This window comes from Betta splendens, chromosome 4, assembly GCF_900634795.4.
Source record: "Betta splendens chromosome 4, fBetSpl5.4, whole genome shotgun sequence".
Taxonomy (NCBI): domain Eukaryota; kingdom Metazoa; phylum Chordata; class Actinopteri; order Anabantiformes; family Osphronemidae; genus Betta; species Betta splendens.
Window position 1 is genome coordinate 17,788,923 of NC_040884.2, and position 13,536 is coordinate 17,802,458.

A 13,536-nucleotide genomic window follows, 5' to 3' on the forward strand; every position below is an offset into this window, starting at 1 on the left:
TTAGTGTTCACTGATTGTCCCAAGTCTGCAGCTTGCAACAATCCAAGCTAGAAAAAAAAAATCAAGTTTGTAGTTCAAGTGCCACCTAGTGGTGGCTGATATACAACTAAACATCCCCAATTGCAGCGAATACAAAGGTCTCCTTATAAACTTTAATCAACTTTGTATTTACAAATACATAATCAATTCTGATATGAAACATTGGTATTTACAAAATAGCTCTTGAAAACAGATTCTGTACAGAAGAACCAGATATAAGTTAGTAAATTACTGTACATTGGTAGGTAACTGTGCAGCGTTCTCATCAATCCAGAATACACTGAATTCAAGTTCTAAACGTAAATTTGATTTAGTTTTACTACCAGTTGACTTCAACAAGATTATATCTGCTTACAGTAAAATCTTTTAAATATTACAAATAAGTAAGACATAGTACATATGCCAAAGGGCATAAGCATTTCTGAAACTGAAACTGTAAAAACATGTAAACTTTCAGATGACTGTGGCGTTATCAGCCTAGAAACTGCTCCTCAGCTGCTTTACCACCACTATCTGAGCATAAAAATAAAAAAAAATTAAATAAATTAAACTTCTCTCAAAACCGCTAGCTAATCAAATTGAGCAGTAGCCCTCCTCAAACGGCAGAGCTGCCGTCGTGGCCCAGAATGTGGCTGATGTTGTGGGCAGGACGATTGGGCTGCTTGCCCGAGTCAGCAGACGAGGTGTTGGAGAGCGAGAGCAGGGGAGACATGGGCATGGCTGAGCCGTCCGTGGGCATGCCTGTGGCGATCTCAGGGAAGAGAGAGGTGAGGCTGAAGTTGGAGATGTGAGGGGTGATGCCGGACGAGTTCGCAATGGGCATCGGGGGCATTTCTGGGAGCAAGGGGAAGCTGGCCTGGCCAAAACCAACAGGGCGAGGTGGGGAAAGGATGGACCCGAAGCGGTTGTTAAGCGGAGGAGCGCTGCTCTTGTCGGCACTTGGGCTAGTAAACATTTGGTTGGGAAAGTACTGAAGAGTGACGTCACTAGGAAGACTCGGATGGGCTGCTGGAGAATATGAAGGATAAAAGGAGGGCAAAGTGTTCTGGGGCTCCACAGGCAGGAGAGAGGGTGTACGGGAGGTGTTAGGCTGGCTGACTGGGGGGATGAATGTGGAGTTAGCGTTGATGGGCGGTGGAGGATTCATCCCTCCCTCTGGAATAAAGGGGAAGCCAAAGTTCTGCGCTATGTGTTGGTCAGGGACCAGGTTGTTTTCACTAGGAACCTGTGCGCCTTCGGCCATGAAGCGAACGATGGTGCTGCGGCGCGCCTCTCCTCCAGACTGGGGCCGGCCCAGCAGCACCCCTCCTCCAGAGGGCAGAGGCAGGTGGCCGTCCGGCTCAAACGGGTTGCTTGGCCTCAGGGCACCCGACCGAGGTCGATCGCCCGGCCTCAGCTTGGTGGCCTGGCTCTCCCGCGCAAGGTGACGGGAGTGCTGGCTGACAGCAGCGGGAGGCCTGGAGGGGGCGGAGGAGCGTCCAGGATCAGAGCTGCTGTGTGGGGACGGAGGGTGTGGGAGGCCTCCGCGCACCCCTGAGCCTCCGTGCATGCTACTGCTGACCTGAGATATGTGGCCCTTGTTGCTGTCGCCAAGCCGCATTGCTGGAGGCTTCTGCGTCTGGGGCACACTGGGACTGGAGGCCTTGGCCTGAATGTCAACGGTCGAGCTCCCGGGCACACACGTGTACTCCATGCTCACAGGGGGACAGCACTGCACTGCTCGCTGATGGTTCCCCTGCTCAGAGAGGTGGGGGGGGATAAGACCTTGCATGAAACTCTGATGACATCCTTCCTGCTCTCTGGTCAGCGGTGGCCCAACCTGTCCTCCTTGTGAGCCAGAATGAGCTGCACTGTAGCCACTGCGGTTCCTGCCATCCGCTGGAGGGACCCCACCCATCCTGAACCCTCCCTGCTGCTGCCCCTGAGGTCCTCTTTGAGATGGTTGCACTGATTTGGGTGTCATGTCACTCCCACGGGACACCTGGGGGTCAAAACCGCCCAGCTGATGTCCTCCTCCCCCTCCCCCCATTGCCTTGAAGGGTGGGCACTCTGAAACTCGCTGTATATCAGCAGAGCCTGCGTGGTCCGAAGGCAGACGGTTCTGTGGGTTGTGTGCTATGTTGGCCTTCCCTCGCGACGTGTCCATGTAACCACGGAGGTCGTGGTGCTCCTGTGCAGCACCGCGGCCGGGCTGAAGGTGAAGACCCATGCGCTGCGGCTGCTGCTGGTCTCCACTTGTGGGGCTTTTCCCGATGAGAGCTTCTGCAGAGTAGTTAGAAACACGGTGGCGTTCTTGGCGCGACGGGGCACAGGCCAGATCCGTCGACCGCGACACAGGATTGGTGGGAGGAGAGATGAGCTGCTGCTCCAGTGTCCTAGAGCTCATCATCCTCTGCATAGCATTGTGGTCCTGACCAGGCTGAGGGCAAACAAATAATGTTATTTAGTTATTTAGAGACAGCAGTCTGTACTTGGTGCTGCGAAACAATGTCAGCAATAAATACAGTTATTGTGTACAAACCGTTAGTGACGCTGCACCCACCCAAAGGCATAAATTAAAACATTCCTTCCTGACAGTTCCCAGACATTTATATACATGCACAGTATAAATTCAAGAGAGCAAGTGAGATGTTACAATAATTCATTTGCTTTGCACTGGAAGTGACTTGCAGCCATAAATTGTCATTCCTATGTCTTAACAGTGACAAAGGGGGTGGACCTGCTTTTACAATGCAAACAATTTTATTTAAAAAAATGTTTCAGTGGAGGAGTAACTGTGGTGTCCTGTGGTAAATAGTTTAAAATAGCCCATACAAGTTACATCACATTTCTAAAATGAACTCTTACTGCCACACAATAAATGTAAAAAGCATAGACGACCCCTTACAGATTTTATATCATATAGTCCCCAAGGCCCAGCTCACCTTCAGGTGTTCCTGCTGACCCAGGTGGTTGCTGTGAAGGGCCCTGGATCCTGCTGCCACAGCTTCACAGCTCTTGTCCTGGTGTCTAAAGTGCTGCTGCTGCTGCTGCTGCTGTTGCTGTTGTTGTTGTTGTTGTTGTTGGATCTGCTGAAGGTGCTGCTGGTGTCTGGTGTGGGAGCTCTGCTGCTGCTGTTGTTGTGGGTGTTGTTGATGCTGCCCTTGCGGCTGCTGATGCGGCTGCTGTTGGTGCTGTTGAGAATGAGACTGTTGATGCTGCGTTGCCTGTTGATGCTGTTGTGATTGTTGGTGTGACTGTTGCTGATGTTGGGACTGCTGCTGCTGCTGCTGAGTGTGCTGTTGATGCTGTGGTTGCTGCTGTTGATGCGAGTGCTGCTGCTGTTGGATGCCAGACTTTTCCAAGTGATGCTGCTTTTGTTGGAGACCAGCAGGCGAACCTGTCTGACTGCCTCGGACAAGTCCACGCTTCTTCTGGACATGCTGCTGCTGCTGCTGCTGATCTTGTTGCTGCTGCTGCTGAAGTGCCCTCTGATGCAGTGAGTGGCGTTGTGCAGGATCAGGGTGTGTCAGGTGGTGTTGCAAATGATGATACAGATGGTGTCGTTGTTGCTCTTGCTGCTGCTTCATGTAAAGGTTTCCTCCCAGGTGCTGACCGGACTGGGATAACACATGCTGAGGATGACCCTGGGGCATATGGAGCACCCCTGGCTGGTTCTGCTCTGGGGGTCCTTGAGGTGGGCAGTGGCCATCTGTGGTTCGAACCACTGGACTCATAAAAGGTTTTGTTGCAAAGAGAGAACCTCCACCTTCTGAATTAATTCTGGACATGAAAGAAGAGGAGGTGGGTGGGAGCTGTCCCACCATCATCTGGCTGTGATCTGGTGCCTTCACATCCATATGACTAACAGTGGAAGCTGATGGAGGGCAAGGCTTGGGTCGTTTTCCAGGGTTCAGCATCACATCCTCCGTTGCCTGTCGCTTAGAGATGATTTTCGCTTGTCGCTCGCTCACACCAACTCCAGCCTGAGCCCTCAATAATGCATTCTTTAAGGGGGTATACTCATTTGGCTGGGTGGCACCTGAGCAGGGGGACAGAGCATTGTTTGACGGCTGGGATATATGGGTTGAGGTCCCGACAGGTGAGGGAACTGATCGCTGGTGACCAGGCAAACTGGGAGAGCCAGTGTACGGCTGCTGACTAGAGCTGGGCCTGATCAGGTTGTTTACACTGAGGCTAGCCACGGTGCCAGTCTGGGATGAGCTCTGAGGCTGAACCTGGGGGAGAGTCTGAGACTGAGAATACGAGATGTTCTGTGGATGCCTGCTTCCACTGGGCCCACTGACAGACCCCTCCCCAGCCTGACCTCTTACAGACACCTGGACAGAGGGTTTACCCGTGTCCAAAGGCTTAGTCACTTTCACCTGCTGTCCTGCTGGGCCTCTTTCTTTACTGCTTGACACTGGTGGGGTTTGAGGGTGCTCCCATGTGGCTGTGTTGGGGTTGGCTGAAGCAGTGCTGTCACCAGAGCAGCCACTATTCCTCCTCTCAGGGCTTTCCTGTTCTAGCATGGCCAAGGCCAGCATTTCTGCCTGCTCAGATGTAAAAGTAAATGTTCCAAAGGAGCCGGAAGAGGAACTAATACTGTGACCCTGGGGGAGCATGGACGCCACAGAGAACCCTCTGCCACCCCCAGCCACTGTAGACATGGGGGAATCTGTGTGTCTGCTAGACGTCACTGGGTTCTCGATAGTTTGATTGTCAAGGTTTGTATATACTTGTTGAGAAACCGAGAAGTCCTTTCTACTGGCTGTATCAGCTGCCAGCAAAACGTCTTTCTCTGCTGTTGTGGAAAGTCTCTCGTCTTGAGCCTCCCTTCCTCCTCTAGGATGCTGGGATGATTTGATGTCAACTCCATTTAAGGGAATCTTTGACATGATGTCAGTCTCTTGAGCTAGAGATTTAGAAGTACCGACCCGTTTCCTGATTTCTGAACTTGCTGTTGTAACTGCAACTGCAGGAATAGCTGTTACAGGAGTGGAGACAGTCTTGGTTGTAGACAAAGAAGCTGCAGTGGTGGAAAGAGACTCACTATCACTCTGCAGAGCGTTGCGGGCATTCAAACTCTCAGGATGAAATACTGAAGTTGGCTGAGCGGCAGATTGAAGCGGTGCAGCTGCTGAGATGCTGCTGGGGCAGGCTGGAGTCAGACATGCAGTAGAAACAGTGGAAGTGGTTGTTGTAGATTGAGGGTCAGTGGCACACGAAGAACTGACCACAGATCTGCTCTGTGTAGAAACAGCAGTGATGGGAGAAGACTTACTTGGCGTTACATCAGTCTCTGCACTGGTGGCTGGCTGTTGAACTTCTGGATCTAGGAGTTTACTTACAGCTGAAGGATTGTCAGAAGCTACAGCTGGTTTAATCCCAGAGGCCGCAGCTGCACTAACTGTTGACTTCACAGATGAAGTGCTGATAGTTGTAGCTGCAGTCGTTAAACCACCGGTGTTGGCGTGACGGCTGATGCCATCACTCTGAGGTGCACTGAGGGAACTTTTGCTCTGTGGATGAGGCGGTTCACTACACACAATCATTTTAAGTGTGTTCTGAGTAGATGTTACCTTTTGTTTCGAATTATTGGTTTCTGTAGTTGTGAAAGTGGTGGTACACGTGGATGGAATGGCTGTGACTTGAGGTACTGTAAGTTGAACTATTGGACTGTCTTCTGCAGCTTCCGGGGCCTTGGTGGATACAGCAGCAGCAGCAGCAGCAGCAGCAGCAGCAGCAGGCTGTTGCTGACTGAGGTCTTTTTTCTTGGCAAGTTTAGTCCGTCTAGTAGCTCTCTTTGTATTCAAATTTGCATTTTGCCTCTTTCCAGAAGTTTTCACCTCCAATCCAGGTGTGACTGGGTTCAAACCAGGGGTCTGTAGCTGCTGTGCAGGTATAGCAATTGTTGTTCCAGGAGCTGATGCTGGAGCAGGAAACTGCTGTTGCTTTTGTTGAACCACTGAACAAGAAGTAGCTGGAGGATTGCCATTGTTTTGGGTGTTAATGGAAAGCGAAATCCCTTGTGAGATGCTCTGGTTGAGGCTGCTTAGAGCCCCTAAACTGTTAAGAGCAACATTAGTATTTGGTTCCTCAGCTGTGGTGGGCTGGACCAGCTGAAGGGTACTTTGGCCCTGGGAACTGGCTTTGTCAGATGTCTTCATTGGCTGCAAGGCGAATACCTGGCCGTTGACAGTGATAGTCTGTGGGGTTGGAGGAACTGGTAGTGAAGAGGATGCCTGGGTGGCCTGAAGAGAATGATTTGCCTGGGGCTGAACGGGACGAGGGAGAATGTGCACCAGTTGTTTTCCCCCAACACTCTGCAAAGCTGTGGCAGTGACTGAGCTGCTGGTTGTGGATAGCTGAGTGGACACAGCAGGTACTGCAGCAGGCACCATGCTAATCTGTGGATTCTGAGGAGCAGGTGCAGCCTGATTAGGAGCCTGGATGATGACAATGTGCTGACATGGTGCCTGATTGGCCATATCCTCCCTTACAATTGACTGGGCTGGGCAGGCACTAGCTTGCTGAAGAATGACCACACTTGGGTTGTTAGTGTTCTGTGGTGCTGTTACACCTGAAGGTGTAGCTCTGGTTGGGTTCACCTGCAGCACTTGCATGGTTTGGAGCAGGGGGAGTACAGGAGCCTGAGGCTGAGGAATGAGCGCCGTTGGAGGACGTGGAGCTAATGATGCTGATTGAAGTAAAGCAGGCTGGGGTTGCGACACAACAGCAGGATGTGCCACGGCAGCTGGCTGGGGCATGACGGCTGACTGGGGGAGAACAGCACATTGAGCCTGCGGGGCTAAGACAGGCTGAGTCTGTACCTGGCTAAGGATTGCTGGCTGTAGCTGAGGTGATCTTTGAAAGGGTTTTGCTTGAATGTGAGTTGTGATGGGTGCTTGCTGTACAGGCACGTGTGGTTGCATCTGTATTTGAATAGGCTGAACAGACGTTTTGGCTGGACACACAGTCACCCGCTGAACAGCCTGCAGACTGTTGCTAACGTCTGCAGTTGGAAGGCTCTGGCACACTGGCTGCACCGTGTTTCCTGCCATTTGCAGTGTTGTCCATGTAGTCTGGGTGCTGCCTGCTGCTCCACATCCAAGAAGCGCCTGGTTATCTGTGTTAGTTGTGTAACTTAAAGTCCTTATGGAGGTTTCCTGTGTCACCCTAGAGCAAGTGTCGGAGGCTGCTGTTGTGGTTACACTTTGGGTGAATGTGTCTAGATTAGACACAGGTGGAACAGAGCTTTCAGCTGGGACTTGTGAGGCTGAAGTGGCTGCTATTGCCAGCGAGTTGGCTGGGGCAGCAGTCTGTGGTTGCTGGGTAAGGGCAGTTGCATCTGTAGGAATTTGAAGGGTGATGTAAGACACGGAGGGTGGCAGAGCTGGGGCCGGAGATGGTGTCTCCAAAACACACTGCTCCACCACTCTCAGGCTAGGCGTAGACTGGGTTGGTGTGACGACTGACCCAGGGAGAAGTGCAGGAGTTGAAGAAGAGGTATTAACTTGCAACAGGGTACCATTAACCCTTAATCTGCCACCAACCTCTGATGGTTGCTGAAGAATTAATGTTTCCGAAGGCGGTTTGCCTGGGCTAGTCTCCTTCCCTGCAGGGCAAGTCACATTGCCATTGGAATAGACAACAATCCCCTTCGGTAGTTGGTGGGTGGGAGTCACCTTTGCAACCTTGGCACAGCGCTGTTTGCCCTTCCAGTGCACAGTAGGGTCTTCTAAGAGGTTTATGTCATGGGCTTTGAGAAGCTCAATGTAGTGAGCACTCTCTTTCCTCTGTTCCTCTAACTGACGACGCAACCGACGGATCTCCTCCGCTGAACAGAGATCAAATACACATTATCAATAGATTAGACTTGATCACATTGTAATTAATGAAGTGCACATATACTTCAAATAAACTATGTGAACCAGGTGTACAAAACTTTACCTTGGACTCTATCCCCTCCTTCCAGTAGCATTGAATCATTCTGTTTCTTTAGTTCAGTGATGTAGCGAAATGCTTGCTCCAAGATCATGTTCTTACTCTACAAACAGGGAGATAAAGGTTCTATGCACAATATGTCATGCAACAAGTATATTACAGACATGCTGGTGATTAACCCAACCTATGACAGCTTTTCTCCTACCTGTTTCAGTGCCTGGGAACAGGGGAGAAGATTACCAATACGGTTAATCCCAGCATTAATCTTCTCTTTTCGGTGCCTCTCAACTAAAGAAGGAGACTGAATTTTAATCTCACTGTAGATTCAGGGCCATGTTAAGAAGATAATGCAGCAATATTTTAACAGAAACATTATAAGCCTTTTTTACCTGCATTATGAGATTCTTTGTTTTTCTTTTTCCTGCAAAAACAAGAAATAATCCAAATATTCAACTGCCTCTACAGAGATTTAGAAAAATACAAAATGAGCAGATATGTAACATGCATACTTGGGTTTACGACCAGGTGTCTGCGTTTCAGTCATCTCTGGCATCCTGTCCCAACAGTTGCCTGATAGATAAGGTTCCGATCAATACATCTAACAGCTGTATCTCAATTTCTCTCCGTGCAAGTTCTGCAAGGAAAAGCATCCCGACACAGTATGAATTACCAATAGGTTTGATGACAGTGGGTAAATGTACAGAACCGAAGATTTTTCTATACAATTAGTCTAAATTGATCTCGTCCTATAGTCTTTGTAGAAATGTTATAGTGAAACCGCACATAGCTTCTAATACTAGTTATTGGATGCTAACAAACTGTAGTAGATTAACCTAAATTCATAGCTGAAAAACTATACTCACACACATCCACTACAGCAAAGTTAAACACACACAAAACGAATTACACATACAGTTTAAGTGAGCGACTCGTGGTTTACACTGTTTCTATATTTATTCCGTCACTTATTTAACAAACAGGAAACTAGCATCCTGAGCAAGTACCTATTTAGCTAGCTTTCTGTTAGCTCGCCGGCTAACTGCTAGCCTGTTTTACCGTGACCGATAGAATTATTACAGAATTAATGGCGGATTTCTTTACGTCCGCGCTGATAAGGGTTACTAATGGATGGTACTCCCCACTAACCTGTAGCCTCGACATTTTGGAGACTGTCTACAGCTGCGAGAACTTTGACAGTAAAAGCTAGCCAACTGTTAGCTATCAAAGCGTTCAGCTCAACTCATCTCTCAAAACAATCTAGATCTACCTAACGATGAAGTGAAGGGAGGGCTCTGGTTGAGCTAACAACCAATGGTAACGCGGATATACATGGTGTCAACCAATCATAAAGTGGAGAGACACAACGTTGGGCGGATTTATATTGAATGCACCAACACATGTGTACTGTTGTTTAAAATGACTTTACGCATTTACGATGCTTTGCTATGCATATACGGACCATCAGACAAATTTTACTGCAAATAGTAAATCCTTTATTTAGACGTTAAAAAGTCTTACAATATAGAGCTCCAGAAAAGATAAAATTCTTCAAAGAAAGAAAAACATGCTTATACTACATCGGAGAGGACACAACTCTCCGTGCATGCAGAGGGGTCAGAGTTTCCTCTGGGTAATACATTGTTTAAGACACCATACTAAACACATTATCAACAGAGCCTCAAAACCAAAGTGGAGGTGTTTGCAACAACAGATTCTGCCTGAGGCTGGAAGTTTGAGAAAACCATCTCTGCAAAGTGGCTACATAAGGTGCCAAAGGAGTTTGAGTTATCATGTCTCAAAACACATCCATGTGTTCAGAGACATGTATCCTCACACCCCCTCATTATACGACTGAAAATAATGCCCAAATCCAACCCAAAAAGCCAATCTGTTATTTTGACATCCCTCACAAGTTTGCAAAGAGCTCTCTGAGAGACAATGGATGTAACAAATTTTAGTTGGTTTCTTTCATCACCTAATGATATCACTCTTAGCTGTAAACCCGGGAGAACCTCTAAATCATTTGCCATCTTGATGTAAATAAAAATAAACAGCTGAAAGGGAATTAAATTAACAGGTTGGAAAATAAAGTTATGCAGAAATTATGAGTGGTGACCACTCCTTTCCACCACCTCACAACCGTTCAGCCTCCCTAGAGACTGTTCCAAGGGGATACATTTTCCCCCTGGTCTTGATAAATCAACATACTACTCTGATTAATTCTGCATAAATTCCAGGACTGAGCTGGTGAGGAAATAGAGTTGACCGTTCCATGTTACACCTCAAAGCATCACTCCAAACTGACAAGCTGGGAGCATGTGTGTCAGTGAATGTCATCCACACACTTTACTGCTTTAAATGAACAGTTCTCTTTTGCTTAACAGTTTAGATATGTCCCCTGTAAATAACTGCGTAAAAAACAACTAAAACAACAAAAGTACGATTGCAAACACCACATCCCTTTCCACTAAGTCTAAAACTGAAGTTGGCAACTTTCTCGATGGGAACATCTTTGAATACAGACCTTTTTGTCATCTGAATGAGAAAGGGGGAGCCATAAGATTAGCAAAAACGAAACAGGACCCCTTTGCAAAGTAAATGCATCAAATGTTGTACTTTAAATTTTGTTTGTTTTTTTAGCGTCCTTTGAAGAAAGTGTTGAATGTGTTGACCCTGGGGCATTTGTCACAGTTCTGTTTCTGTGGTGGGCACAAGATGTGTCCTTATTCTGCCTTCTGAAGCTCTCCGGTTGGGGGTGCACATGGACTGCGCAGGCTCTTCTGCAACACATGGGCATCTGCAGGCTCTATCCTCTTGTAGTAATTCTTTTTTGTTTCGATGATCTCAAAACCAAACTTCTGGTAAAAGTCAATGGCTGACTCGTTGCTGATTTGAACATGACTGAGTTAAAAGAAAAAAATAACTTATTCAGTGTTATAATAGTAGAATAAACCATATTCTAAAGTGCAATGTAGTAAACTCACAGGTAAATGTTGTCAAAAGTGCCATCCTTTTCACAGATGTTTAGCACATGATTCAGCATCTTTGTACCTAGAAATGGTGAGAAAGGAAAATTGTAAAACGTAAACACAAGACAACAAAGTGCTCTACAACATCATCTAGAAAATAAAGTGGCCCTACCAATTCCAAGTCTACGGTAGGGTGCTAAACAGCCAAGGGTCATGATGTACAGTCTTTTCTGGTTCTGAGAGTGGTCCACTCTGCAGCACACAGCTCCAACTGCAATGTCATTGAAGTATGCTGCAAGATAAAAACAAGGTAACACTCAAAAAAAAACCCATTAATTTACATTAGTGCATTATTTTTTAATGCATCAAATAATGGATGAGGGCATGAAACTTTTTTTCTGGCAATAAAAAAGGTGTCTATGATCTAAATTAGTTAACAGGTGAAAGTTTATAAAAGTATTGTTAACTGAAATTATTAGTAATATAATTGTGACCATAATATGTGGAAGACAAAAAGTTATAGAGATTTCTTTAAATTTATCTGTGAGTTAGCTACATGACTGATCACTCTTACCTAGCTTTGCAAGCTCTCCAACTTCAAGCACGTCTTTGTAAAACTTGTCGTTGTAGCTGACAGGGAAGATGACCTGATTCAGGCGCTTCAACTGCTTAATGTTGTGGGGTGTAACATCCCCCAACTCGATCCGGCTACTGGAACAAGATCAAAACGGTCAAACAGCTGACAATAAGCAACAGAAAACAGACCAAGTCTGGCAATGATGAAAAGTAGCTTCATAAGCCAAAATACAATTGTGTTTATGGCCAAGTTCAAGGGTCAAAGCCTTTCTGGGTGTGGTAATATTTACATCATGTTTATATACTGGAGGCAAGAGATCCAGTAAAGCTAGTAAGTGCATATCGAGGCTGGAATTGTAAGGCAGAGTCACAGTGTCAAAGTCAACTCTCCCAAAAACTACAGCTGAAGTAAATTGAGTTGATATTCTAGACACTGTTTTAGTTGACTGATTGCACAAGTCAAAAACTCAACTCAAAACTTTATGACACCTCAAGAATGTTGGTAGATTTGTAAATCACTAAGTCAGCCAAACACAACTGACCATTTGGCCTTACTGACAGTTTCACTGTGGTATTTTTAGGACGAAGACAATTCCAAAAAGAGCTGCGTCACGTGTGCTGATCATCAGGACGTACAGTGCCAACATCCTTCAAACTGAAATGACTGAAACCCTATCTCAACAATTAGATGAGCTGAAAGAGACCTGAGCTAAAAATGTGCGAGTAAAGACGTGGGGCATCCCTGCCAATGTGTTACTTTGACAGCTCAGGTTACATGAACTCTAAAGTTGATGTTCCGGTATATGACACGCGTTGGCATCATACCCAGGACAGTGCAGTGACATGTACAGTGCCTTGATTAACCGCCTTGCGTATTGGATCACGCCAAAAATTAGCGGAGTCTGTTTGACAAAAATTGACAGAAATGTGGGACCTGCCTATGTAGCTTAGCCTGGACTGGGTTTACTGACTCAGCTTCCCAGTAGCAGCTAGCTAGTTAGCTTCGCTGGGTAGCAGACTGAAATAGCCAACAAGCGGATTAATTCAACAAGAATGTCCGCGACAGAACTGATTCGGCAGCCTTGCTGTGGTTTAAATGTTCTGTCCGACATATGAATAAATGTACTTTAGCAAGCTAGCTAGCCTCGCCGTGTCCTCCCCGCCTCCCCTTTTAGAAAAAAACACACATGAAAAACTTTACTCGTGCTAAGCTACTTATTAATGACTTAAAAGCTCACACTCACCCTTTCATTGTAAACAGATATTATCCCTTATTTTCGACGAGACCGGACTTTACAGTTGTTTTGGGTACAAACGAGGAATTCTGACAGAGTTAGGGTCGGGGCTGCCTCCCGTTTTACCCTCCACATGTAGCTAGTTGCGATGGTTGCCGTTAGCTTAGCTGCCGCCGCACTCCTTCCACAACTGTGTGGAGACTCTCAACCCTGACCCTCGCATGCGCACAAGCACTGTGACGTATTTCATACGTATGCATTATAAAAGTTTGACCTCAGTTTTGTCTCTCAGGTTCTGTCCTGGAAGAAATGCGCAGCTCTTTTAAAATTTAAGTAAACATTTGATATTTAACTAAATAGAATAACCTTAAAATGTTCAAAAAATATGAATTTGTCACTAGTGCAAGAAATTGTTGTGTTCATTTGACATCGTGACTCATTATAGACTTGATGTTTGTGTATTTCTAAGTAAAAGTAGAGGTCTGTCAGTCAGTCTGCTGGTGAACTTCGGTTCTTACCGGCTGCTGCTTTACATAGTTCAGAAACTGAAACCTGGGTTAGCTAAATTCTATGGTGTGTTTGCAATATAGCACATTTGTTTACTATGCAGCATATATTTGAAAAAAAAATACAAAGATTATGACTTGGCGGTCGCAGCTAAATGTTATCTGTTTGTACAAACCATATTAAAATACCTAAGAGTGTTTTAGGCATGAACTTTAGATCCATAGACACAGTAAAGGTTAATTATAGCTATTGTCACTACTTATTTCACAGCAGAATTTGTTTGT

The 13,536-nt window shown here is 46.4% G+C and overlaps 2 protein-coding genes across 3 annotated transcripts; both read right to left on the minus strand.

The window, feature by feature from the left end:
- Positions 1-132: 132 nt before the first annotated feature.
- On the minus strand, positions 133-9,262 carry LOC114853502 (basic helix-loop-helix domain-containing protein USF3). Its single transcript, XM_029146928.3, has 7 exons — positions 9,112-9,262; positions 8,475-8,599; positions 8,355-8,386; positions 8,171-8,253; positions 7,972-8,068; positions 2,964-7,858; positions 133-2,458 (listed from the first exon to the last, which is right to left on the minus strand). The coding sequence occupies exons 2-7, from the start codon at positions 8,516-8,518 to the stop codon at positions 635-637; spliced, it is 6,975 nt and encodes a 2,324-aa protein (XP_029002761.1). The 5' UTR covers positions 8,519-8,599; positions 9,112-9,262; the 3' UTR covers positions 133-634.
- Positions 9,263-9,435: 173 nt separating this feature from the next.
- Positions 9,436-12,978, minus strand: naa50 (N-alpha-acetyltransferase 50, NatE catalytic subunit). 2 transcript variants are annotated; one of them, XM_055508467.1, is made up of 5 exons: positions 12,755-12,978; positions 11,509-11,642; positions 11,107-11,226; positions 10,950-11,016; positions 9,436-10,866 (listed from the first exon to the last, which is right to left on the minus strand). In XM_055508467.1, the coding sequence occupies exons 1-5, from the start codon at positions 12,760-12,762 to the stop codon at positions 10,689-10,691; spliced, it is 507 nt and encodes a 168-aa protein (XP_055364442.1). In that variant the 5' UTR covers positions 12,763-12,978; the 3' UTR covers positions 9,436-10,688. The 2 variants fall into 2 exon arrangements, with proteins under 2 accessions (XP_055364442.1, XP_055364441.1); XM_055508466.1 differs by having other exon boundaries at positions 11,509-11,645; positions 12,755-12,977.
- Positions 12,979-13,536: the final 558 nt, after the last annotated feature.